We start from the raw sequence: 27,949 nt of genomic DNA, 5'->3' as shown, positions 1-27,949 counted from the left end.
GCTCAGTATATAGTCACGTTTGACTTCTGCAATTACAAGAGGTGCTCAAAGTGGTTATTGTCAGCATCCAGACACTTCTGACTATGGCGAACTAGTGCTATACAAATAACATCTCTTAAAATGTGTATACATTTTTTTGGCACTCCCAGTATGTATGTATATCATGGAGTATCACTCAGCCATATAAAAGAAGGAAAACCTGCCATTTGTGATACCATGGATGAAACTTGAGGGCATTATTCTAAGTGAAATAAGCCAGAGAATAAATACCATTTGATCTCATTTATAGGTGGAGTCTTAAAAAACAACAAGTCAGACACAGAGAACAAATTGGTGGTTGGTGGTTACCAAAAGTCCTGGGGTGGAATATACACACAGCATGGTGATAGTTAATAATACTATATTGCAAATTTGAAAGTTGCTAAGAGAGCAAATCTTAAAAGTTTTCATCACACAAAAAATGTGTGTGGTGATGGATGTACCAGATTTTGTGATCATTTCATAATATATACAAATATTGAATCGTGTTATCTGAAACTAATGTGTCAATTATATCTCAATTTTAAAAAGTGGATAATAGTCCAACCATGTGGACTTAGATTAGTGTAGATGTGTTTGAAAGAATAAGCAGTTTTGTCTTTTAAATGTTAATATTAACAATATGCAAAAAATGTTTATTTATTACTGTAAAAGTAAGGATAGTTTTTCAAAGTCATTTTAGGCCAAGGGTTGGGAGCCAACACCGGGGGATGACTCACTGGCGCCGCCTCAGGGTTGGTGGGGGGTCTCCGGTGGGCTCAGACTGTACGCCGGGCGCCCCTCTACAGGTCTCTCCAAGGCAGACGGGCCTACAGTCCCCGCACTCTGCTCCGCCTGCTCCGCCTGCTCCACGGCGGGGGGGAGGTGGCCCCCTCCGCCCCCGTGGTCTCACTTTGTAATGAGTTGTGTGCTCAGGTATTAGATCGTTAGGTGTTTACCAGACACTTGTTTGCTTCATTGTCGGCCCCACTCTGCCGCGGAAAGTCCAGGATTACTAGCAGCTTGCCCCGTTGTTCCTCCGCCACAACCAAGCACGCAACCCGACCAGCGCCCGATGAATAGTAGAGGAGTAACCCGCCAGTCAAGCGCACCACGGATCACGTGCTCCAACGGAGGCTTACCATCGAGTCAGTCCTCCAACCTCCCAGAGAGGACTCGGAAGTGTCCCGGAGCCGGCGCGGGTCCTTCCGGCTGGGCTGTCCGCGCTTTTGTCCCGCCGGTGGCCGGGCTCCCGCGGCGCTCCGTCAGCCAGTACGTGAGTCCGCGTCCGCCCGCGCTCCCGCCCCCGGCCCTCGCCTGCCACGCCCTTCCCTTCTTGGCCTGATTTTGGCTGCCTTTGGGTCGCGAGCAGAATCTGGGAGGAAGTGTGTTCTCTCCCCGTACACCTCAGGAGGCGCGTCTGGGGGAGTGGAGGGGAGGGAAGCCTCGGGCCGCTTGAGGGGTGTGGGGCGCGCGCCGCTGGAGTAGACCGGACTCACAGAAGGCCCTAGCTCCGGCCGTCCGAGCGGTCAGGGTCGGGCTAGGGCTGCCCGGTGTCCAAAGAAAGGCCCCGCGCCGGTGTTTCTCAACTATTTGATGCTGTCTCGAGAGGCTGGGGAACCGTGAAAATTAGCGCTTTAAAATGCTCCCCTTGTCGGGACCCCGTTCCAGTTAAGTTTAGCCTCGGAACTTGAAAGTGAATGTGAGCGTTAGAGGGACCCCTAAGGGTGATCTGATTCGAGCCCCCCCCCTTTTGTTTTTCTTTGATGGAGGGGTGATGTTGAGACATCTGTTGCTGGTGCGGATTTAGCCCTCGGAAGGCGCTTCCCGGCCCTTTTCCTGGGGAAGCTCACCTCTGTACAAGCAGCGGTGTCTCCGGAGGAGGCGGCCTGTCCTGGGCTCCACAAGCTGAGGAGTTGACTAGGTTGGGAGAAAGACGGTCGAGGAGGCTCCCAGACCCGGGAACAGCCTCCGGGAACCCAGGCGGAGGGGATATGAAAGATGAATGGGGTGCCATGGCTGGGCGTGCTGTTCTAAGACGTTTGGACTAGGTGGCCACTAGGTGTGTTTTCTGTTTGAAAGCACGAGGTGTGTGTTTTTTTCTTTTAATAAATGTTAATGTAACATATTCATATGGTTCAGATATCTAAAATATAAAAAGTTACCAGCGAAAAGGTTTCCTCCCACGCAGCAATCTTCCTAGGCCCAACCCCCTAAGATAACCACAGTTAGTTTATTTGAGCATATCCTCCCAGTTTCTTTATGCAAATACTGGCAAATATGAATGTAGTTAGTTCCCTCTTTTTTCCAGACAGATGGTAAGTCACTTCAAAATTCTGCCTCTTGCAGCTTTCACTTATCTTAGAGTTCATCAGAACACAAAGAGCTTTTTGTTTGTTTGTTTGTTTTCAGTGCTGTGGTATTGGATTGGCCATTGTTTGGATGTTTTGGATGTGCCATAATTTTTAGATCTAATCAGGGACATTGGGGGTTTCCAATTTTTGTCACTTCAAACAATGTTACACTCAGTAACATTGTACTAGAGCATATCTAAGCAAGGGTTTTTAAAGCAGGGATTAAACAAAATAGTTTTATTTTATATCAATTCAGCTAGTTTTGCGTAGATTATTAAATATGCCAGATCATTATTATAAGTCATATAGAGTGTTTAAAGAACAAATAAAACCAAGTAGTTTTTCTCTCCTGAGACTTGTGTTAACTACTTCAATTAACGACTCTCTTTAAGCCAGTCTCCACCCCTTTGAATTTCAGAAAACCTCAGTCTCCCATTTAGAATCTCCTTTGCTTAATTTATTCCCAAGGATGACTAGAAATTTCTTCTCCACTACCAGGTATGAGAATGTTCTGTTTCATTTTTTACTTTGGGAAAACAATTACCTTTAATCCTTATTTCTACTTTTAAGCAATAGAACCAACTCATGTTAACCATTTACTATTTTGCTAGTCATAAACTATAAAATAATAACTAAAGCACAAACATATCCTCTCTCTTCCCATCTGCATCTCACTTCTCTCACTCCTTCTTCCCATTTTTCATGTGTCCCGTTCTCCCACTGCCTAGGTACTCTTCCGAATTTGTAAGCATTTTGTGTTCACATTCCCTCTTGCTTTTTCCCTCTGAAGAAAGAGGAGATGACTTGGTCATCTCCAAGCCAAATACAATTTCCAAAAATTGAAGATACAGAATCCAAATGTGACACTTGGTGGTAGATTGACTTGTGGAATATGGTTGGAAATCCACAGTACCTGCTGATGTGTTGTACCTGTTGCTTGTTGCAAGAAGTTGTTAACAGGCAGAAATTTTCAGCCAGAGGGAGCAACAGTTGCTCTCTGGTGAGTTGTCTTGGCTCTTGAGAAGTGTTTCCTGACTCGGGGGCAGGCACAGCAAGAATTCAGGGCAGGTTCATACTATCTGCATGAGATTTTCTAGGCATTGGTGTCAGAACATGACACGAGTCCAGAGGTGTCCAGTGGTTGTGGGTCATATGTAAGTTGCAAGGAGTGGATGGCTGGCTGTGGCTGAGACTTGACTGATGCAACCAGGCTACTGCATCATGCTCGCTGTTGAGAACTGATTAGAGAGGAGTTTCTAATCTAACCCTTAGAACTGTTTAGAAATTAAAAAACTTTTCTGGCCCTCTCTGTGTAGGAGTTGTGCTTTTGGGATGATTTTTTCTCTTGTGTCATGGTGGGCACATGATTCAGCTACCACATCACTCATCTTGTTGGATTATAATAACCTTCCAGACTCCAGGATTCAGTTCTCTCTCCCCTTAATTCATTTTCCCACTGTAACTAATATGAGTAATCTTTCTTTTAGTTTTTGTGTTATGAAAAAATTTAAACATACAGAAGAGTAGACTAATACAATGAACTCCATATACCCATAGCTCACATTCAACAATTATCAGGATTCTGTTACATTTGTTTCACTTTTCCCTTTTTATTTTTGATTTGTTCAAATATTTTAAAGGAAATTCCAGACAGAAAGCACCAAGACGTATAAAACCAGCACTAGGGTAAATGCTGATGCTACAGCTTGAATGTTTGTGTCCCCTCTCCCCCTATTTCCTGTGTTGAGATCCTATATGTCTTGGTGCATTTCTGCCTATTTTTGACTGACCTTTTCTTAGACTCTCTTTCTTAGTATTGATTAATATGAATCTCATTGCAAATCATCTATTTTCAAGGAAGATGCACATTTATGTTGATCTGTTTTAATTTCAGTCATTAAGAGGATTGGGTGAACTACATTGGGTGATGGGACATTGTACCCGCCCCCCAAACAGAGGAGGTTAAGCAGGGCTGGAACAGGGAAACTACTGGCATCTGCCTAGGTCAGAGGGGTAAGAGGTGAAGTATTTGTGATCATGCAGATGAGGCCAGTCAGCAGCAAACAGGGAATCCCAGAGGACATGAGGGGTCTAAGAATTAGCCTGTCAGAGAGCATCAAGGGAAAGCGTCCATCAGGGCCGAGGACCAGTGAGTGCAGTGACAGTGAGGGGTTAATTAGCATGGCCCATTTGATGTCCAGCAAGTCATTTCAGGTGGCCAGATGCAGAAGGCTTCATGTGCCACAGTAGGTAGCCTGGGAAGATTGGCATTGGTGAGTGACTAGGTGTGCATTTTCCAAATCTCTTTGACATCTGTTGGAGGAAGAATTGAACTGGGGTAAAAATGAAGGAGGGGGACTGACAGAAGTTCAAAAGGGACTTTAGGAGAGCTTAAACTAGGCGTTAGCAGTGGAAATGGAGTTGGGGATGGGAACTTGAGAAGTGTTTAGGCAGTAGAATTAGCTGGTCCTAGGGATTCTTTTTTTTTTTTTAAAGATTTTATTGGGGAAGGGGAACAGGACTTTATTGGGGAACAGTGTTTACTTCCAGGCCTTTTTTTCCAAGTCAAGTTGTTGTCCTTTCAGTCTTAGTTGTGGAGGGCCGTTCAGCTAACCGGTGGTTGAGAGGACGCATTCCAACCAACTGAGCCATCTGGGAGCTCAGAGGCAGCTCAGCTCAAGGTGCCGTGCTCGATCTTAGTTGCAGGGGGCGCTGCCCACCATCCCTTGCGGGACTAGAGGAATTGAACCAGCAACCTTGTGGTTGAGAGCCCACTGGCCCATGTGGGAATGGAACCGGCAGCCTTCGGAATTAGGAGCATGGAGCTCCAACTGCCTGAGCCACCGCGCCGGACCCCCTAGGGGCTCTTTCAGATATGAAGGGGTGAGGGAAAGAAATGAGCACACTTCTGATTTAGGCAAAGGGGAGGACAGAGGTGAATATGAGGGTCTGTAGTTGAAGAGAGGGGTCTGACCCAGAGATGAGACTCTGTGAGACAGCTTATAGGAGTGGCAGGAGCCGCACATATAGATGGAGCTGCCATCTATAGGCATGTAGAGTCAGAAGAGGAAAGGTTCCAGGTGGAACAGGGGCCCAGGAACATCCAAGGGGCAGCAGGCTAAGGAGTTGGTGGTGTGTGGCCTAGAAGAAACTAACACAGTGTGGTCTGAGAAATCAGATTGAGTAGATGAGGCATGAAGGGACATGGGAACGTGGAGACCGCTTTTTCAAGACACAATGGTTAACAAGAGTCAGGCAGGATGTGAAAGCAGTACCTGGAGGGAAAAATATAGTTGACGGAATTTTAAATGCACTTTTTTGAATTTTTTAAACTTTTTGTTTGGAAATAATTTCAAATATACAGAAAAATTTCAAGAATAAGAATAGTAAAAAGATACCTTTAACTTATATTCACCTGTAGTTAACATTTTATTTTATTTCATTTTGTTTTCTCTCTCATGTTGTGTTATACATATTATTTTTTATAACCATTTGACAGTAACTTACATACATCATGGCTATTTACTCCTAAATACTTTAGTGTATATTTACTAAGAATATAAGGATATTCACCTGAATAAATACAGTACAACTGTCAACTTCAGTAAATTCAAAGTTGGTATTACTTTTGTCTAACCATCCATATTCCAATTTTGTCAGTTGACACAATTATTTTTTATAACAGTTTTTCCCTCCAGTACAAATCCATTCCAGGTCATGTATTGAATTTAGTGGTCAAGGCTCTTTAGCCTCTTTTAATTTGGAACATTTCTATAGCTTTTCCTTGTCTTTTATGAAAATGATACTTTTGAAATGATACAAATACCTTTTAGTAGAATGTTCCTCATTTTGGATTTATCTGATGTTTCCTTCTGATTCAATTCAGGTAGTGCATTCTCATAGGTGATATGTCCTTAGAGTGTCACTTCTGGAAACACATGATGTCCATCTGCTTCCATTGGTGATAGTAATTTACAGTACTTGGCCAAGGCATCGTCTCATTTCTCCACTGTGTAATTACTGTTTTCTCCTTGTTGTCTGGGGGAATATTTTAAGACTGTGTAGATAAACTGCTCCTTGTCAAAGTGTCCCCCTCTACTCCGATTTAGAATATGTTGATAATTCTCCTGATTCATTCTTTACTCCAGTAGTTGTAGAATGCTGATTTTTTTTCCCCAACCCTACTACTCTCCACATTTACTAAGCAGCCATGGCATTCTACTGTAAGCAAGAGGCCTCCCTTTCTTCCCTGTTTGTATCTGTATGGACTCATGAAATCCTATTTTCAGTAATTCGTAATTCATTCCTTAATTATTATGGAGCCTGTATTAACTATTCAAGCTGGCTCTTATGGTCTTGTATGTTGACATGGCCCCATCATTGTTTTTGAGCATCTCCTTACTTGGTAATATAACAAGATGTCCCAGCTCATCTTGTATGTATCCTGCCCCAGCCTGGAATCCACCAATATAGGCAATAATAGGAGAGACTGAGAATAGTGTGCTAGATATGTGCATTACTACTGAGGTGTTTTTATTTCTTAGCTTTTCAGCAGATAGAGCTAGGGAATATATACAGAGGGTGCCAAAAAAAATGTATACACATTTTAAGAAAGGAAAAAACTGTTTTACACTGATGGTAGCCACTTTGAGCACCTCTTATAAATGCAGAAGTCAAACATGACTTGTATTCATCTTTTGTTATTGGTATATACTGAGTAGTACAATTTTAATAGTTTTCTCCTTTCTTAAAATGTGTATACATTTTTTGGCACTGTGTGTGTGTGTGTGTGTGTGTGTGTGTGTGTGTGACACACACAAATATACATGTGAATGTACATACATACATACCTATGTGTGTGTGTATGTATAATTTAGAAATCATAGGTTCACACCAATACCTACATTTCACCCCCATGGGATTCTTTCTTGTCTTCCCTTATTCCATATTTTTGTGTCCCTTCTTCCAGGAGAGCCCTGGCTCACAATCAAACACATATGCTCAGTCCCATAACAGATCTAAAGTTGTTTCACCCATATGACCACAGAAAACAAACCTGCTTTTAAAAAGAGTTCAGTTGTTTGCAGCTCTCCCCCACCACTCCCTTTAGCCTTCCCCAAACAGAGTATATAGTATATAGTCGTATTACACACCTAAGTTACATCATTTTTTAAAAATTTTTATATATTAAGGATATTAGCCTTTATATAGGATGTATGTTGTAAATATTTTCTTTTACTTTGTGATTTATTTCTTGATTTTGCTTATGGTATTTTTGAAATGCAATTTAGTTTTATTTTGATATAGTCAAAAATATCAATCTTTTATTGCATCTGGGTCATAGTTAGAAAGCTTTCTCTATACCCAGGTTATAGAGGCATTCACCCACGTTTTGTTCTAGTATTTGTATAGTGTCACTCCTTTATATTTAGAGCTCTGCTCCATTTGGAATTTATTCCTATGTATGGTGTAAAGAATGGATCTAATTTTTTTTCCCCAAACAGCTTTATAGTTGCTCTGACACCATTAAAGAGACCATCTATGCCCCAATAATTTCATGTACCATCTTTATCATATGTTTTATTTCTATTTGTAATTATAACTATTTCTGAACTTCCTGTTCTGTCTATACACCAGTACCACATGTGTACATCTTTTGGTTGTAGAGGCTTTGTGGTATGCTTTAATATCTAGTATGTCTAGTCTCCCCTCACAGCTCTTCCTTTTCTCTTTTTTTCTCTAGCAATTTTTTGTGTTTTTTTTTTAGGGGATTTGGTTTTATGTCTGTAGGAACTTGAACATCTTTCTCTCCTGAGGGCTGAGGGTAGCAGAGGTGGAGGGACCAAGGCCAAAGGGAATAGATGGGGCAGGGTCCCTGATGTGTGTGGAAGCAGGATTTAGAATACAGATAAGAGATGTGTTGCTGCTGATGGTTCTGGAATTCCACTGCTTACCCAGTAGCCTCACACATTATGTGACATGGACTACTCTGCCCAAAGTAGTAAAGAAAGGGAGCAAAGAACAAGCCTGTGCCACCATTCCTTAGTGACCTCTGAAGATCTCTTACCTAATATCACTTAATAGTCATTTTGTGAAGCTTTCTGAGCTGAACCACCTTTTGGTTTAATGCCTCCTGAGTAGTGCTTTGTTTTATTGTCCTACTGATACTCTGAGTTCCTAGCTTCTTCTCCTTTTCTGTAAATTTTATTTGAGTCCATCATTCCAGTCCTGTAAGCATAAGTTGGATCATGACTATGCTTATTTATACATGTCTACTTCAGAATATACTTTTTACTTTCCTTTTTCCCTCTGCTTCCTTCCTTCCTCACACACATATAGGGTGTCTAAGTAGGACTGACAGAATTTCAGAGTACTGACCCAAGAGTGTCTGATACCCAGAGTAAGAGTGGAGATTCACATTTTAACTAAGTCTAAACACATGTCTAATGGTCTAAGGTTGCGGGATAAGGGGTTTACAATTGTTTCTTTTGCTCTCAGGAGTTGGTCTATCAGTAGGTATATAGAGGAGTGCCAGCTGTGTGTAGAGTACCTTCAAGGGGACACAGCATCCCTGCCTGGCTCCTAAACTCCTCTGAGAAGGAGTTACCTTTCCTGAGTCCTGTGTTTTCTTCTCAGGTTCCAACCCTGATCCAATAACCTGACCTCGGATAGCACATAGCACTCACCAAGTGACATGCATTGTTTTCAGTACTATACATATGTTCTCTCGTTTGATATTCACACCAACCCTATTGCCTTCATTGTACTTATGAGGAAACTGGCACAAAGAAGTTAAATAACTTTCTCAAGGTCATACAGCTAAGTATTGGAACCTAGGCAGAATTATTTCCTTCGTTTAAAGGTTTGTGTTTTCCTTCTGATCTTTGACATTCTCTGACTGTAGTTAGCATGTTCATAAAGTAGGAGTGAAAGCCTCTTTGCCTGCCAGGCTGGAGCATGTTCTTCCATATAGAGTTCCTCCCTAACTACCTACTTTCCAGGGTCAGTGTTTTCCTTGAGGGGAAGTCAAGGAAAAGGAGTCCAAACCAACAGGCTTGTTTTCTTTTCATCTCTGACATGACTATGCTCATGATTGTATAACCACCTTCCCAATACTTCTCCCTGGTACTACTCTCTCCTTTTCTTTAATTTTGCCTGTCTTCTGCTGATTGTCTTCTTAACTTTTGTCTTATTAATCTTTTTGTCTTCTCTTCTTCAGAGATTTCTTCTATCCTTTGTTTTTCCATGACTTGGTGACAGTTTTCAAAAACTGATCAATGTTGCCCTTGGTTCTGTACAAAGTGTGATTTAAAAACATGGTGAATGTTTAAATAAAAAAATTATCACAGTAAAAGACACATTGCTATTAATCTCCCTCAAAATGCTCCCCCTCACTTCAAACACACTTAGCCCATCATTCTTGCCTCTTTCTGAAGCAGTTCTGGAAATCCTCTTTCATGAATGTCTTTAGTTACACTGTCATGGCTGTCTGATGTCCTAAATCATTCTGACTTTGGGGAAGAGCCAGAAGTCACATAGTGCCAGATCCGGTGAATTAGGTTAATGAGGACACACTATAATGTTTTTATTTGACAGAAATTGCCATACCCGAAACCATGTGTGACACAGCCTTTCCATTGTGATAAAAAAGTACAGTGAATGCTGCTGCCAACTGCCATCCAATGGAAAAGCAGGGATTTTCAATACAGGAAGCAGCACATCGAACCTTACTAACAGTGTGTGACAAGTTTCAACTTGTATGATGTAGTCAGTCGGGTGTGAGCTACAGTTGAGAGGTGTGTTTTAAATATGTGCCACAAATCATGGATCACGAACAACGCATTAATATGAAATGGGCATACGGTTTCATCCTCCATCATAACAGTTTGTGTCATACATCACTTCTGGTATACGGAAATCTCTGTAAAATCAAAACTATACAGTGTGTCCTCATCCACCTTATTCACTGGATCTGCAACTCTGGCCCTTCCTACCATGCAACTTCTGGCCCTTCCCCAAAGTCAAAATGATTCAGGACATAAAAGTAGTCACGACAGCGCAACTAAAGACACTCAAGAAAGAGGACTTCCAGAACAGCTTCAGAAAATGGCAAGAATGATGAGATAAGTATGTTTGAAGCAAGACAGAGTTGTTTGTTTTTTCAGATTTTATTGGGGCAGGGGAACAGGACTTTATTGGGGAACAGTGCACTTCCGGGACTTTTTTCCAAGTTAAGTTGTTGTCTTTTCAATCTTAGTTGTGGGGGGTGCAGCTCAGCTCCAGGTCCAGTTGCCTGTTGCTAGTTGCAGGGGGTGCAGCCCACCATCCCTTGTGGGAGTCCAACCAGCAACCTTGTGGTTGACAGGATGCGCTCCAACCTACTGAGCCATCCAGGAGCTCAGTGGCAGCTCAGCTCAAGGTGCCGAGTTCAATCTTAGTTGCAGGGGTCACTGCCCACCATCCCTTGCAGGATTCGAGGAATCGAACTGGCAACCTTGTGGTTGAGAGGATGCATTCCAACCAACTAAGCCATTCAGAAGCTCAGCGGCAGCTCAGCTCAAGGTGCCGTGTTCAATCTTAGTTGCAGGGGGCGGAGCCCACCATCCCTTGTGGGACTCGAGGAATTGAACTGGCAACCTTGTGGTTGAGAGCCCACTGGCCCATGTGGGAATCGAACCAGCAGCCTTCGGAGTTAGGAGCATAGAGTTCTAACCGCATGAGCCACCAGGCCAGCCCGAGAGTATTTTGAGGGGGATTGATGGCAATGTGTGTTTTACTGTAACATTTTTTTAATTTAAGCATTCACTGTAATGTTTGATCACACCATGTGCATCATGTCAGCACATTTCAACTTATCCTCACGCTAAGCTGTTACGAAAAAATAGAAAAGCTCCTTGTTTCATTGAAAATCCAGGGCTCTAGCATTTTAACATTACGTCCCCTGGGGCAGAAAATTTGGCATGTCCACCGTTGTATCTTAGTGGTTAAAAATGGTGCCCATCACACAGTAGGCTGTCAATAAATACTTGTCAAGTGAATGAGTGAATTTAGATGTAATTCTTTTAGTTTTTTGTAAACAAAGTGAACAAGTGTCATTTCTTTTTTTTTTTTTTTTTGGTTTAGTGTCACATTTCAAGACGAGGGGCATTGAGGATGAGGAATCAACTGAAAAATGTGAAAATGTTGGAAATACAGAATCTATGTGGCTAAGAGTGGAAGGTCTTCACAAAGGTCATATGCAGGAATCTAAGGTTGGTGAAACTTGGAATTGGGATCACAAGGTAGAAAATCAATTGGAAAAGCCTGAGGGAAAAAGAATGAAGGAAGTCAAAAGTGGCATCAGGGAAAAGATTGGCAAACCCAAGAACACAGCAAATATAAAGACAGAACAGGAAGACGAGGCATCTGAGAAAAGCTTACATCTGAGTTCAAAGCATGTTACACACCAGGCCATCCCTATAGAACAGAAAAGCAGTGAACAAGGCAAACGTGTGGAGAACATTAATGGAAACTCTCATCCCCATCTGCAGCAGAAAACCAGCGCTGTTAAGAAATCCCATAAATGTGATGAGTGTGGGAAATCCTTCAAATATAATTCCCGCCTCGTTCAACATAAAATTATGCACACTGGGGAAAAACGCTATGAGTGCGATGACTGTGGAGGGACTTTCCGAAGCAGTTCAAGCCTTCGAGTCCACAAGCGGATTCATACTGGGGAGAAGCCGTACAAGTGTGAGGAATGTGGGAAAGCCTACATGTCCTACTCCAGCCTTATAAACCACAAAAGCACCCATTCTGGGGAGAAGAATTGTAAGTGTGATGAGTGTGGAAAATCCTTCAATTATAGCTCTGTTTTGGACCAGCATAAGAGGATCCACACTGGAGAGAAGCCCTATGAATGTGGCGAGTGTGGGAAGGCCTTCAGGAATAGCTCTGGTCTCAGAGTCCACAGAAGGATCCACACTGGGGAGAAGCCCTATGAATGTGACATCTGTGGGAAAACTTTCAGTAATAGCTCTGGCCTTAGGGTCCACAAAAGGATCCACACAGGTGAAAAGCCCTATGAATGCGATGAGTGTGGGAAGGCCTTTATTACTTGCCGAACACTTCTAAACCATAAAAGCATCCACTTTGGCGATAAACCTTACAAATGTGATGAGTGTGAAAAATCATTTAATTATAGTTCTCTCCTCATTCAGCATAAAGTCATCCACACTGGAGAGAAACCTTATGAATGTGATGAATGTGGGAAGGCCTTCAGGAATAGTTCAGGCCTTATTGTGCATAAAAGGATCCACACGGGAGAGAAACCTTATAAGTGTGATGTCTGTGGCAAAGCGTTCAGCTATAGCTCAGGCCTCGCAGTCCATAAAAGCATTCACCCTGGGAAGAAAGCTCATGAATGTAAAGAGTGTGGAAAATCCTTCAGCTATAACTCACTTCTCCTTCAGCATAAAACCATTCACACTGGAGAGAGACCTTATGTATGTGATGTATGTGGGAAAACCTTCAGAAACAATTCAGGCCTCAAAGTCCACAGAAGGCTCCACACTGGGGAAAAACCATACAAATGTGACGTGTGTGGGAAAGCCTATATCTCACGCTCTAGCCTTAAAAACCATAAAGGAATCCATCTTGGGGAGAAGCCCTATAAATGTAGCTATTGTGAGAAATCCTTCAATTACAGCTCTGCCCTTGAACAACATAAAAGGATTCATACGAGGGAGAAACCTTTTGGGTGTGATGAGTGTGGAAAAGCCTTCAGAAATAATTCAGGCCTTAAAGTACATAAACGAATCCACACTGGGGAGAGACCTTACAAATGTGAAGAATGTGGGAAAGCCTACATCTCACTCTCAAGCCTTATAAATCATAAAAGTGTACACCCTGGGGAAAAACCCTATAAATGTGATGAGTGTGAAAAAGCATTCATCACATACCGAACCCTTATGAACCACAGAAAAATTCATCTTGGGGAGAAGCCCTACAAATGCGATGTGTGTGAGAAATCTTTTAATTACACTTCACTGCTTTCTCAACACAAAAGGGTTCACACTAGAGAAAAGCCCTTTGAATGTGACAGGTGTGAGAAGGTCTTCAGAAACAACTCAAGCCTTAAAGTGCATAAAAGAATCCATACTGGGGAGAAACCCTATGAATGTGATGTGTGTGGAAAAGCCTACATCTCACACTCAAGCCTTATTAACCATAAAAGTACCCACCCTGGCAAGACACCCTATACATGTGATGAATGTGGAAAAGCTTTTTTCTCAAGCAGAACTCTAATGAGCCATAAAAGAGTCCATCTTGGGGAGAAACCTTTCAAATGTGTTGAGTGTGGGAAATCTTTCAGCTACAGCTCACTCCTTTCTCAACACAAGAGAATCCACACTGGGGAGAAACCCTATGTATGTGAAGGGTGTGGAAAGGCATTCAGGAACAGCTCAGGCCTCACAGTGCATAAAAGGATCCATACAGGCGAGAAACCCTATGAATGTGATGAGTGTGGGAAGGCATATATTTCACACTCGAGTCTTATCAACCATAAAAGCATCCACCGTGGGCAGCAGCCCTATAATTGTGAATGTGGGAAATCCTTCAGTTACAGATCAGTCCTTGACCAACACAAAAGGATCCACACTGGAAAAAAGCCATACCGATGTAATGCGTGTGGGAAGGCTTTTAATATCAGATCAAATCTCACCAAGCATAAAAGAATCCATACTGGAGAGGAATCTTTAAATGTGACAAATATGGGAAGTCATAGTGGCACATCACAGAAGAGAACACATGAGGGTGGGAATGTTCTGGATGGGACCAAGATGAACTTCTCTCTGTAGGAGGAAGAGCTTACCAAGTCCCAGAGAACTCAAATGGAAGAAAAACCATGTGAATGTAAGAATGTCTGAGGCCATTGTTCATGGCTTATAATTTACATAGTATAAATGAAATCGTGAGTAATCTTTTCTACGTGATCTTCAATCAGGCTGCAAGGAAGCCTCCAATGTCAAGGTACTTGAGCCCTTATGGAATATGAAATAGTTCATACTGGGAATAAAACTATCAGAGTGATGGGATGTTAAAATAAAACTTTTAGAATAAGCAGAAAAACATGGATGAGGATATGATTCCAATTAGAAGTCACATAGTCACCATTAGAAAGTTTATATTTGGGTAAATTCTGTGAATCATAGTGTGGGCATTCAGGTATAACTTTGACTCCCAATTATACATTGGTCAGTGGGGGAAAAAAATGCAAGAAGGGCCTCCAAAAGGCAAATTCAGGGAGAGATAGGCTTCAGGGAATATAAGTTTATTTAATAGTGATGATGAAGTATAAACTTGATATAATTGAATGATTTGAGGGGAGTGATGATAAAATCTGAAACAAAATTTGAATTCTGTAGTAAGAAAGGTAAAAAGTATAGTTACAAATCTAACAGGAGATAGAAGATAGTCACTCCAGAAAAACTGCAAGTTGATTGGACTATGCTGTTGTAATATTGTGATATATTAGTTGAGTGGGTGAAACTTTAAAAATGTTATACGAACCCCTCTGAATGATGAATGTGTGATGAGTGAAAACTTCACACATTATACTGCAAACAAAAGGTTCTACTATGGAGATAAATTCAGTATACTCAATAACTAATGGAACACGTCTTCAGCATAAATTTGCACCTTACACAAAAAGAATTGATTCTAGGATTCCTATGAGTAGGAATGCTGAGAAAGAGGGCATGTTATTGCAGAAACTAAAGAGCTAAGTAGCTACTAATAATTGAGGGATAGAAGGAAATTCATGCTTCTTAATAATTCTGTTAAATGTTTGATTGTTTTTGACTTGTAGATTTCATGCACTACATGTGTGTATTGTCTGTTGTAAAATGTTATGAATACTTTGTTCAGGGCTCAATCTCTCTTGGCCATGAAGAGCCAGGTAGTTGTGGGGAGGTAAGGTGGAACTCCAATAAAGAAATTCCTCAAAAGTAAACAGGCTGTGCCTGACTTTAGATGGAGCGGTATGCAGAGAAAGCCATTTGTGTCACATCTTTTTGGGGTAAGTTGTGCCAGATACAAACCAGGGAGAACAGTAGGGGCTCATCCCCCAGGGCTAGCAGCTCAGGTTTCACTAGAAGTTAAGTGACATCTCCACCAGGAGAAGTGCAGAATAGATTGAGCCTCACATACTGGGACTGGATCATAACTCCTGAGAATGGATAGTCTCTGTGAGTGATGGTCAACACATAGAAACAGTTCTGTTGGGAACAGACAGAATTTAACAAAATATTAACTTGCTACAAAGTGTTAACTAGATAACTAAAAGGAGAGTTTTCTGAGAGTTAAGTTACCTGCCCAAGAATACTCGGTGGGGCCCACTGGTGGAGGCTGAATTCTAAGGTCTCTCTGGCTCCAAAATCCACTCTTTTTACAAGAGAACAATATTTAGCCACAAAGTTTCCATGCCTCTCTCTAGGATCATAATTCTTTCATTTTGTCTCCAAATCTCCACCAGTAAGTTTTGATGGAGGCAGAGGGATAAGACTAGGAAGGGGAGAGGAAAAGCATTTCTGCCACTCAGGTCCACTCTTTAATGTCACTACCACACTTGCTCTTTGACCTCTCTACACGCAACACTGTCAAACATGATCCTCTCCACAAACAGGTTAATTTAATTCAGCAAATACTTGTTGAGGATCTGCTAGGCACAGTCCACTGTCATAGGCACAGGCAGCAGGAGTAAGTAAAGGATAAGGGAGAAAGCCCATAGGTAAAGCCAGCTTAATGGATGCTGAACTAACTGCAGCATTCAGAGGAAAGTGACCACTACCAGCTGGGAAGAGGGAGGCAGCAGTGACATCTGGGTGGGATAATTTAAGCGGACTTTGTAAGAGGGAGGAGTGAGAAATGGGTTGGCCTGATCAAAGGCAGCATCAGAAAAGCTCATAACATTCTCCAGAGTAGCCAGGCCCTGGGAGGTTTGGTGCCCAGTGGAAGAAAAGAGGAAAGCCATGGAGTATCTATTGATTTTTCATTTACTGAAGCTAAGACTGGCACTAACTGTTTTAGATGGGTTACCTGAAGTTGTGTGTGGCCAGGGCTTGAGGCCTCTACCCCCCTCACACACACACACCTACTTGAGTTCCACCTGGACCTAATGTACTGCCTACTTTGGGGAGAGAACAGGTTTAATAAGGGAGATGACGGCCACAACTCAAATGGGTATACTGAGTGCCCCCACCCTGTGAGCTCTGGGACACTCCTAACAGGCCTCCATTGACTTTGACCCACAGGAAACAGGCCTCTTGGCCTCTGCCTTGAGTCTACTTAGAGACAGATACATGCAGATTGGGCCGATCCCAGACAAGGAGGAGCCTTTGGATCTCCAGCCATTCCAGGTGGACTTTGTGGTGCAGATCCAATTAGGTGGTATAGCTGCGCCTCTTCAAGCCCACCTCAGGACAGGAAGCTGGTTTAGGAACCACCATCCCCACTTTTTCAGACAAAATGTGTGATATGCAGGAAGAGAAAATTGTGAACAAGTAGATAAATCAAAACACTTTTTTAAAAGCAGTGTCTCATTCACAGGACTAAAGACAATTGAGGTGTTGGACAATAGTAGGTAAATCGGAGGCTGGAAGATACGCATACAAGTAGCCCAAGTGCTTGTATTTGGGAGGATGGTCAAGATGCTGTTTAAGTCTAGATTTTATTAAGTTAACTGATAAAATGTCATGGAGAAGGACTAGAAAGATAGAAATAAAATATATAAATCTAGAAATCTGGACTGGAAAACCTCAGTCTAGAAAAGAGAAAAACAACATTGAAAATGTGGGACAGTACTTTCTGGTAAGGGTAGGCTAGGTTATTTGGATCAATTTCCTACCAAAAACAATATGGAAAAGACTGCATTTAAAAAAATGTAAGTAGTATGCCCTCCCTTCCCCTCAAGAGAGGATTGAGGGTGAAAAGACTGCAGTTTAAACAGGCAGAGTGGTTTAACAATGGCACCCTGTCATCAGCGAGGGGAACACCAAAACAGCTTATGCCTTATGCTCTGCCTATGCTGCACAGTTGGGCACCACTTCAGCCACAAGGAGTAAGAAGGTCAGGGCCAGGCTCACCTGAGGTAATGATCTTGTAGGAGACCTATCCATATTTAAACTGAGTTCCCAAAATGCTACATCCTTGAGATAAAGTAAACCAGATCTAAAGCCATCCTCCAAAACCAGAGGACTATAGAGAGTGGCCTTATTACTGAGCAGAGCAGTAAGAGAAAAAGGGAAAACATCCCTGACACCCTGTGGTCACTGACCAACCCAGGTAAACACAACCAGAGACCTGGCAGAGGCAACACAAAACTTGTTTGGAAGAAGACTCCTTCAATCTAGACCTCAAGTAACCCTTACAGATATTTTTTTTTTCACATTCTCTGACTACACCTTTATTATTATTTTTTTTTTAATTTATTGAACAAAGACAATTAGGTCCATAAGGAAAAAAGGCAACTTAACTGAAAACCAGAAAAACCCACTTAGACTTCATATATTGAATTATTGGTTACAATTGGGGGGGGGGCGGGAAATTGTTCTTAAACTATTTAAAGATGTATGTGGCAACAGGTTGTAATAGGAAAAGAGAAAATTGGTGAAAAATATGAAAGATATGGGTGAAGAAATTACCCAAAATACAGCATGGAGATAGAAAAATAAGAGAAAATATAGAGAAGAAGGATTTTATTGGGAACTTTAATACATGTTTAATCATATCTCAGAAGGCAAGAACAGAACAAAAGGGGTAAAGAGAATGGGGCTGAGAATTTTCCAGAGCTGATGAGAAATATTAACTTACAGGTTTAAAAACCCAAAGAATACAAAGCAGGATACATTTATAAAAATCACATCTACACACATCATAGTGTAACTGCAGAAAATCAAAGAGTAAAAAGACAGCTAAGGACAAAAACAATCTCTTCAAAGGAATAATGGGCATCTCAACAGTAATAATGGAACCCAAGAGTGGAATGAAAACATCAGTATAAAGATAGAAAATAACTGTCAACCTAGAATTTTATACCCAGTGAAAATATCTTTAAGGACAAAATAAGCATATTTTAAGACAAAAATTTGTTTCATTATCCACTGCTGACCCTCATTAAAGAAAACTATAGGGATCACATATATGGTGATGGACGGAGAACTGATTCTGGGTGGTGAACACACAATGGGATTTATAGATGATGTAATACAGAATTCTACACCTGAAATCTATGTAATTTTACTAACAAATGTCACCCTAATAAATTTAAAAAACTATAATGTATTTTTTAATTTTAATACAGAAGGAAAGTGATTCCAGATGGGGTTCTGAGCTACAAAAAGAAATGAAAAGAGAAGAGTAAGAAATATGTAGGCAAATATAAATGAACATTTTATGTGAAACAGTAAAAATCTAGAGTTAAAATACCAGACAACAAGTCAATAGTAAAAAAAGAAAGTATTATATGGAAGGTTTTGGTTAATATATATATATATATTGTAAAATCTAGGGGAATCATAAAATAGAATATATATGTTTCAATACTACGTAGTAGAGAAAAATGAATTTTTAAAAATCAAAAGGGCAAGCAAAAGAAAACGGGTGGAACAGGACAAAAAGATGGTAGATCTTAAGACAAAAATATCAGTATTTACATTCTATTTAATTTCATTAAATGACAAAGATTGTCAGTGTCTTAGTGTGGTTAGGCTGCTATAACAAAATACCACAAACTGGTGGCTTATACATAACAGAAATGTGTTTCTCAGAATTCTGGAGGTTGGAAGTCCAAGATCAGAGTGGTTGGAGATCAGCATGTTTGGGTGAGCGTTGTCTTTATGGTCTCGGATTTCTAATTGTATCTGCATGGTGAAAAGGGCTGAGAAGTTCTATGGGGTCTATTATAAGAGCACTAATCCCATTCATGAGGGCCCCACCCTCATGACCTAATCACCTCCCAAAGGCCGCACCTCCTAACACCATCACACTGGGCCTTAGGATCCCAACATGTGACCTGGGGGAACCAACTATAATACACAGAAAAGCACAAAACCCCACTATATGTGCTGAATACAAGAAACCTTCAAAAAAAGACACAACATAAATAATAACCAATGGAAAACTGGTGTGTGTGTAGCTCTACTAATGCCAGAAGAAATACAGACTTTAAGGCACAAATCATTACTAGAGATAAAGGGAACCATTACATTAAAAGGTTAACACAAGAGAAAGCAATGGGAAGATATAACCATTTTAAGTTAGTATCTACCTAATAACAAAGCTTAAGAGTTGGCAAATAATATGCAAGCAACTCAAAGGAGAAATATAAAATCCACAATCATGATGGCAGATTTTTGACAGCTTGCTTAGTAATTAATAGGACAGGCAGAGCAAAAATTAGTAAAGATACAAATTTGAACAATATGATTAACAAGCAATCTAATGGATATATTTTTTGAGACATGGCACCAATGTGTCAAGGATACATTTTTTTCAAGCACACATTAAACATTTTCAAACATTATTGACACATTAATTACATCTCAGTAAAGCTGGGGAAAGATATTGATCATATGCTGGCCCATAAGTAAATCTCAACAAAATTTTTTATTTTATTTTTTATTGGGAAACTGTTTTTCCAGGGCCTGTCAACTCCAAGTCAAGTCGTTGTCTTTCAATCTAGTTGTGGAGGTCACAGCTCAACTCCAAGTCCAGTCGCCATTTTCAATCTTAGTTGCCGAGGGCGCAGCCCACCATCCCAAGAAGGAATTGACCAGCAACCTTGTTGTTAATGAGCCATCCAGCCACCTCAACAAATTTTTAAAAATTGAAATCATACAGAGGATTTTCTCTGCAATTAAATTAGAAATTAGTAATAAAAAGATACCTTGGTCATCCCCATTATATTCAGAAATTCACAAATAGACTTCTTAATCATAGTTTAAAGAAGAAAATATTTTGAACAGAATGGTAATGGAAATACTACATATCAAGACCAGTGGGATATTGCTTAAGCAATGCTTATAGAAATGTATAGCTTTAAAAGATAGTTTAGGGGCAGACGGGTGGCTCAGTTGCTTAGAACGTGAGCTCTGGGCAACGGGGCTGCCAGTTCAATTCGCACGTGGGCCAGTGAGTTGCACCCTCTGCAACTAGAATGAAGTCAGTGAGCTGCCACTCAGCTCCCAGGTAGCCAGATGGCTCAGTTGGTTGGAGCACGGGCTTTCAACCACAAGGTTGCCAGTTCAAACCCTGGACTCCCACAGGGATGGTGGGCTGTGCCTCCTGCAACTAACAACTGGCAACTGGAGCTGAGCTGCGTCTTCCACAACTAAGATTGAAAGGACAACAACTTGACTTGGAAAAAGTCCCGGAAGTACACACTGTTCCTCAATAAAGTCCTGTTCCCCTTCCCCCAATAAAATAAAAAATAAATGTAGTTTAGAAAATCAGAAAACAGTAATTAATCACCTAAGTACCATCTAAAGAAAAACAGAACAATCAAAATCTCCAAAAAAAGTTAAGAAAGTAACAAGGTGCAGACATTTATAAAATAGAAATACAAACACAATATAGAGGATCAGTTAAGCCAAGTGTGTGAGTGTGTGTGTGTGTGTGTGTATGCTGTGAAAGACTAATAAAATTGACAAACGTGATGAGATAAATCAAGTAAAAATAGAGCACAAATAACAAAAGTCAGGAATAAAGGAGGAATATGAAGCACTGTAAAAATTTTTTCCTCTGGACATACACTGATCTTGCTCCCTGATATGAGCGAATAACCCACCCCCTCTCAATTCCTTGAGTCAATTTCGAGAACAGGATATAACATAAGATGAGCCAAATTACAAAGAAACAACTCATTTCTGTAAGACTGTGATACCTACCTGACCAGAGCCCACCGAAACTGCAGTGGGCATGGCTGCTTTTGTTTATTTCCCCTGTAAGACTCTGCTATTCCTCCTGTTTGTGGAGACATTCTGTTTGACAACTTTCCCTGTTGCAACAGGTTCAATAAAGAGCCCATTCCCTTCTAGTACAAGTCTCCGAGAACTTCTAAAATTTGATGTCATTTTACAACTTTATGTCAATAAATTAGAAATTATAGGTGAAATGAGAAAATTCCTAGGAAAAATATAATTTACCAAAACTTACTAATGATCTCACATCTTATGGATGTGGGGAGTATGGGGAGTCTACAGAAAGAGTTCAATCCTTATGGAACAAAAAGGAGGAGCAAGAGGAGAAGAGCAGAGAGCGGGGAGGGGGAAGAAAGCAGGAAGGGAAAACCTTAAACAAGGTCGAGAAAAGCCTTCCACAGGCATGCACTCTTTGTTTCCACTGGTGAATCTGTCTGAAAGAGAAAGCCTGAAAAATAACTTCATCTGGGCTTGTGTACAAAGACTACGCGTGAAATTGTACTGAGGACCAGTTGTGCAGTACAAGGGAATTTTTACTCATCGGATTCAAAAACAAGAGAGGATCATCTGAGAACCAGTTAGCAAAGGACAGACAGTGGGAACCTGAAGTTTGTCTGCATCAGGACCTTGAAGAATTGGGCGTATCCACTCCCAGGGGCCTTCCAGAGCTGGGAGGTCTCTCCATGCTTCTCCCCAGCCTGAGCACAGCCTGGAGACAGGAAGAAAGAAGTCTCAGCACTTTAACTCAATTCGTATTTCCATTGAGTGTTCCCATTTAACTCTGGCAATTCTTCTCAGGCTATACATTGTATCGGTTATACTCAGGAAGGAGTTTGTGTGAACACAGTGTAGTGGCCAAGTGTAGTGGACTTCTGCCATGAAGTCCAGGCTCAAATGAGAACTCTCACTTACTCCCAGATGACTTTAGGCAAGTGGCTAAGTCTTCTGTTTTTATGCAGTATGTCCTCATCTGTCTCTTATTGGTTGGGACAGTCACAGTAGTGACCTCAGGTTGTAACGAAGGTTGGAGAAGTTGGTGTTGTTAGAGCCATTAGAAGCATGCTTGGGATGAGCAGTGTTTGTATACAGGTGAGTTAAGTAAGTCTGGAGGTGTGGTGGCCCCAGTCCCAGGACTAGCATCTGGACACTTAGGTAGTGGAAGGCAGCCCCACCTGATGGCCAAGAAAATCCCCCAAGGACCACCACACACACACATAGTTGAGGAAAATAACTTTTTGATCTGGCTACTCAGTAGTATCTTGCTTGTAAGCAAGCAATGCATTGTTTCTAAGCAAATATGCTTTGCTTTGTCAAGCAGGAAAAGGGGTTAGCAGGAGAAGCCTCTGTCACGCAGGGTGTCATGTGGGGTCTCTTGTCCCACTCCCCACATAACTCAGGATATGGCAAGGTCAAAAAGGAATAACCATGGAGCCATAGATAGGGGTCATACCACTATACACTTGCTGGCGCCTGGGTTGGAGACACAGGAAGCAGGAGCCACAGTGTCCACAACCTGCCATCTGCTTCTCTGCCAACCAACCTCACATGCTAACTGCAATCTGCTCTTGCTAGCTCAGCCACCATCTTCTTTCCACGGCCACCTAGCCACAGCTGATGGCCATCCAATCACAGTTAATGGCCATTTACTACCTGAGTGAGCACCTTTCCACGTGAGGGCAAGAGCCTGGAAACTGCACTCCTGGCTCTGTCCCCACAGCCTCCATCTCTATCCATTGACCCAGAGTGTTGGGTGAAGTCAGGGCTGCTTCACACTTGCTTTGGCAGCCTGCCCAGTCATGCTGTATGCTTTTTGTTCCCAGTTCTTGACAATAGGTGTGCTGGAGATTCATGCAGAAAAGGTTGGTGAAAGCTAAGCTTCCACCATCTTAACCATGGCTGTTTTGGGTGAGTGTCCCTTAAGATCTCAAAGGTTAAGAGTAGGTCCTGGGGTGGGCAATGTGAAGACCTGGAGGAGGGCAGGAGAAGTACCTCTGGTCTTCGATGCAAACCTTAAGACCAGTATTCCAGTGAATGCAATAATTAGAAATTTATTTATTTTCCTTTCTACAATGTCTCTATCTGTAAAATGAGGGGAAGGACCCAACTCACAAACTTGCTATAAGGATTAATGAAAAGCACTTTGTATTTTGTAATTCTTCATACAAACATTATTGTTAAGTTGACTAATGATCTTATTTTTAAATGTTAAATGAAGGAGACAACAATGAGAACAAAAATTAATGAAACAGAAAACACAGTAGAAAGGATCAAAAGTCAAGGTTGGTATTTTGAAAAGAATATTAAAATTAATAAACCTTTGGTGTGAGAAACAAGGAAAAACAAAAAGCAAATAAACAACAGATAAACACAACAGATAAACAAAACAGATCCCATAGGTTTTTTAGAAGTGTGGCTTAAAAAAATTTTTCCAAACATGCAGGGACTTCCTAATTACATTTTTATTATTACGTTGTGGTCAGAGCACATACTCTATATATTTCTATCCTTAGCAATTTGTTAAGATTTGTTTATGGCCCAGTATGTGCTTGACCTTAGGTAGGATCTGTGGGCACTTGAAAAGAATGTGATCTACAGATACTGCATGCAGTCACCTAGATAAAACCATTAGATCAAGTTTGTAATGTATTGTTCAGATCTTCTCTGCTCTTAATGAATGGTTCTTCTACTTCTGTCAATTAATGAGATCATTGAGTTATCCATTTCTACTTATAATTCTGTGGGCTTTGCTTTATATATTTGAAGCCTTGTTATTAGGTGCATATAAATGTAGAATTGTTATAGCTTCCTGGAGAATTGAAACTTTAAGAAGTAAACATCTATCTGTAGTAATGCCTTTTATTTACTTAAACTCTATTTTTTTCCAGTATTAATAACATCCGCTTCTTTTTTATTCTGTTACATGGCATATTTCTTTCCATCATTTCATTTTCGACCTTTCTGTACCCTTGTTTTAGATGTGCCTCTTGGAAATACTGTATAGCTGTTGTTGTTGTTGTTGTTGTTGTTGTTTTAATCCAGTCCAATAACTTCTTTGAACAGGAACATCAGACCTTTAATGTATAATTTCTGATGTGTTTAGGTTTAAATCTTGTTCACTGCTTTCTGTTTATCCCATTTTATCTAAGTTCTGTTATTTTTTTCTTGCCTTCTTTCAGATTGGATTAGAATTATTCTATTAGAATTTTATTACAATTATTCTATTATTCTATTTTCCCCTAAATTGGTTTGAAAGTTATACACTTTTTTCTTCTTTTAATGGCTAAGGAATTAAATGGTCCATTTTTGACTTATCAAAGCCTAATGTAAATTGGTACTTTTATCTTCATCCTAGACAATGCAAGGATCTTAGAATACTTGAACTTCATATACCTCTCATCTTATATGCTATTGTTTTTGTGAATTTTAATTATGTATATGTAAAGGAATATAGATATGTATTGTAATGTATTATTATTGTTTTCTACAACAAATTTTTATTTAGATTTATCCCCATATTTACTATTTTAATTACTTTCCATTGCCTCTCCAACTTTCCATGTGGTGCTCATTTTTCTTCTGTCTGAAAAACATCCTTTAGAACATTCTGTCCTGTTAGAGGTAAAACCTTACAATTTTTGTTTGCCTAAAAATAGTGTTATTCCACCTTTATTCTTAAAAGATATTTTTTCTGGGAATAGAATTCTAGGTTGAGCACCATATTCTTTTGTCACATTGGAGGCATCAAGCCACCAATTTTTGATGTCCATTCTGGCTGGTGAGCAGTCCGCTGCTCATCTGCCTGTTTAATATACTCTTTTGTTAATGGCTTCTTTTAGGATTTTTTTTCTCTGTCTTTGGTTTATTTATATAGTTTTACTATATGTTTAGGTGAGTCCAGGTTGAGATTCTTTGGGCTTTTAAATTTGTGCATTTGTATCTTTCTTCAGTTTCAGTAAATTCTCAGCCATTGTGTGCTCTACACCATTCTCTATCATTTCCTTCTAGAACGCCAAATAAAAGTATATTAGACCTTTTCACTGTATATCCTATGCCTCTTAATCTCTCATTTCCATCCCTTTGTCCTCCACTCCCTACCCAGGCTTCATTCTGTATGTAATTTATCTTTCAGCTCACTAAGTCTCTCTTTAGCTGTGTAATCTGCCATTAAATATATATTCTACTTTTCAGTTATAGACTTTCCATTTGCTTTCTTTTTAATAGCATGCCAAATTCTCAAATTTGCCTTTATTTTCCTTGAACACTATTATTTTAAAAGCTGTATTGGATAACATCTGACAGTGGCTTTCTCTGATGCTGATCTCTGAGTACGTCACAGGTCCCCTGCATTAGAGTCCCTCTGTCCAAGTACGTAGAGTGGTTTCCATTTTCCTGGTTATACCATTTTCCTGACGGATATACCGCTATCTGTCAAGCTCTCAACCCTGGACCTTACAGTTGTAACTTTCTACGCAATTCTTTCACAGCCTACAACCCTTCTTTATATTTTGTTAACTTTCAGCAAAAGGGAACTTGGTTCAGGAGCTATAGAAGTTGTGGTCTAAAGCCAAGATTTTCAAATGAACACAAATGGAAAAGAAATCCCTTTTCTGAAGACTTCTAGTCTTAGTAAATAATTTTTAAAAATAAATTAACTTTAAAAAAAATAACTTTTTTGGCACACTGCCATCTTTCCAATTTTGTTTCAGTTGTTCTGTTATCCAGCAAGTTCATCAAAAAACAATGTCTGAGATACAGAAGTTGGCTATTTACTAGTAGCTAAGTTGTCTTGAGGCCATTTCAAATATATATTTATTATTTTTCATTCAGAAGTCACTTATTCCAAAAAAATTGTTTCTTAGACCCTGTCCTCTGAAGATAGCATTAAAATAAAAGAAAACAAGACTCCTCAATGAGCATAAACGGTGGAGCTCCTAGATCCCAACTTTTTCAGCAGACTTTTCTCCTCTAAAAATAAAGATCAATTTAAGTATGTTACAACAAAAATACAACAATAGCAACACTGAGACTAACATTTTTCTTCCTGTGGTCTTACCACCCTCCCCCCACCAAAAAAAACACTTTTTTTAGCCACTTCTAGGGCAAGAGTTACATCATTTCTCAGTTCTATTCTCACTTCCCCCACCGCCACATCTAGAGTTCAAGAAGTCATCTAGTTTATTTTGTCTGGAAATATGCTGACTAGTGAGGCTTTGAGGGGCTGCCTCAGGGCCTTTATCATCCCCCAGCTCTTTAGTTGTCTCTGAAATTCACTGTCCTTGTCATGGCCAATGCATTTAGGAGAAGCCAGGGATCTGCCCCTGGGCACACCAGCCCTTGGCTCAGACCACTCTCCATCATGCCTAAACAGTCAAAGGTAGGGGACAGTGGACAAACGCCATACTGGAACTTCTTCACAAAACACAGCTTTGATGACTCAGCAGTCCCATGCCACTTGCTGTGGGTTCTCCACCTGGGGATACCAGCTCTCCTCTCTTGTCTTCCTGACCTCCTTTCTTATAGCCAATCCTGTAACTGCAGTATTTCAGGTGGGCTGCAGACTGATGGAAAGGGACTACAAACATTCACCCATTGGAAGGTTAGATTAAGTTTCCTATTTAATTAACCAGGAATTCAAAATCATCACAAGCAAGATGGTGGCTGGGGCAGGAAAGAAGCAGATTCAGCACATCACAATTGAAGCCCCCCACACCTTCATGCCCAGGGGACCCTTCTAAGGGGTTGTATTCAATCAGGTCTGGAACATTCATGTCTTATCAGGATGCAACCAATTTTAAACTCAGGGATAACATACCTGTTCTGGAAGAACCTCAACCAGTAATCTGTGCATTTACACTTTAAGGAATTTCTACAAACAGCAGGTTTTCACTGCTCCTACCAGACACAGCAGCGCCAGAAGTATGTGAGAGGACCCCGAAGCAGCTCCTTGCACTGCTTGCTCAAAGGCGTACTTTTGCTTGGAAACATTTGCTTCAGTTTTTTAACACAGAGAAACCTCACCTTGATATATTTGCATTTATATGGTTGTTCACCTTTCTGCAAAAGGACACATATATCTTTTGCATTCTTTCTAGGGCTTTGTAGCTGTATAGCTATACCATAATTTATTTAACCAGTCGCCTAATGATAAACATTTTGGTTTCCTTTTTTTTTGCTAGTATAAACCATGCTGCGATAAAATATATTTTCTCATCCTTGTCTGAAGGATACATTTCTAAAGGCAGGGTTGCTAAGTCAAATTTGCTTTAACATTTTTGACAGATATTGTAAAATTGCCCTCCAAAAATATTGCAACAACTTAGACTTCCAGCAATAGCATAGAACTTTTGTTTCCCCATACCTTCAACAACACTAGATATTATCAACATTTTTCACTTTTGCCAAGTTGATATTTGTCAAATGATATCATGCTGTTAAATAATTTTTTTAAATCTTGAAATGTGTCAAAGAAAAATGGAAAGTACAGTATAAAACTTTTTTTTCCTGAACCATTTGAGAAATAAGTTGCTTATAAGATGCCCCATCACCTCTGAATACTTTCAGTGTATACTTCCTGCAAGCAGGGACCTCCAACATCACTGCCACACACCATCAAAATCA

The 27,949-nt window shown here is 40.5% G+C and overlaps 1 protein-coding gene across 1 annotated transcript; it reads left to right on the top strand.

The window, feature by feature from the left end:
* Window positions 1-1,237: 1,237 nt before the first annotated feature.
* ZFP62 (ZFP62 zinc finger protein) lies at window positions 1,238-26,809 on the top strand. The gene is made up of 2 exons (XM_081034999.1): window positions 1,238-1,290; window positions 11,496-26,809. Coding segments are annotated over exons 1-2 (2,718 nt in total). The 5' UTR covers window positions 1,238-1,289; the 3' UTR covers window positions 14,213-26,809.
* The last annotated feature ends 1,140 nt before the right edge of the window (window positions 26,810-27,949 follow it).

Source organism: Rhinolophus hipposideros, assembly GCF_964194185.1.
Source record: "Rhinolophus hipposideros genome assembly, chromosome: 23".
Classification (NCBI taxonomy): domain Eukaryota; kingdom Metazoa; phylum Chordata; class Mammalia; order Chiroptera; family Rhinolophidae; genus Rhinolophus; species Rhinolophus hipposideros.
The sequence above is the reverse complement of the archived record's forward strand: the minus strand, read 5'-3'. Positions and strand labels throughout refer to the sequence as shown.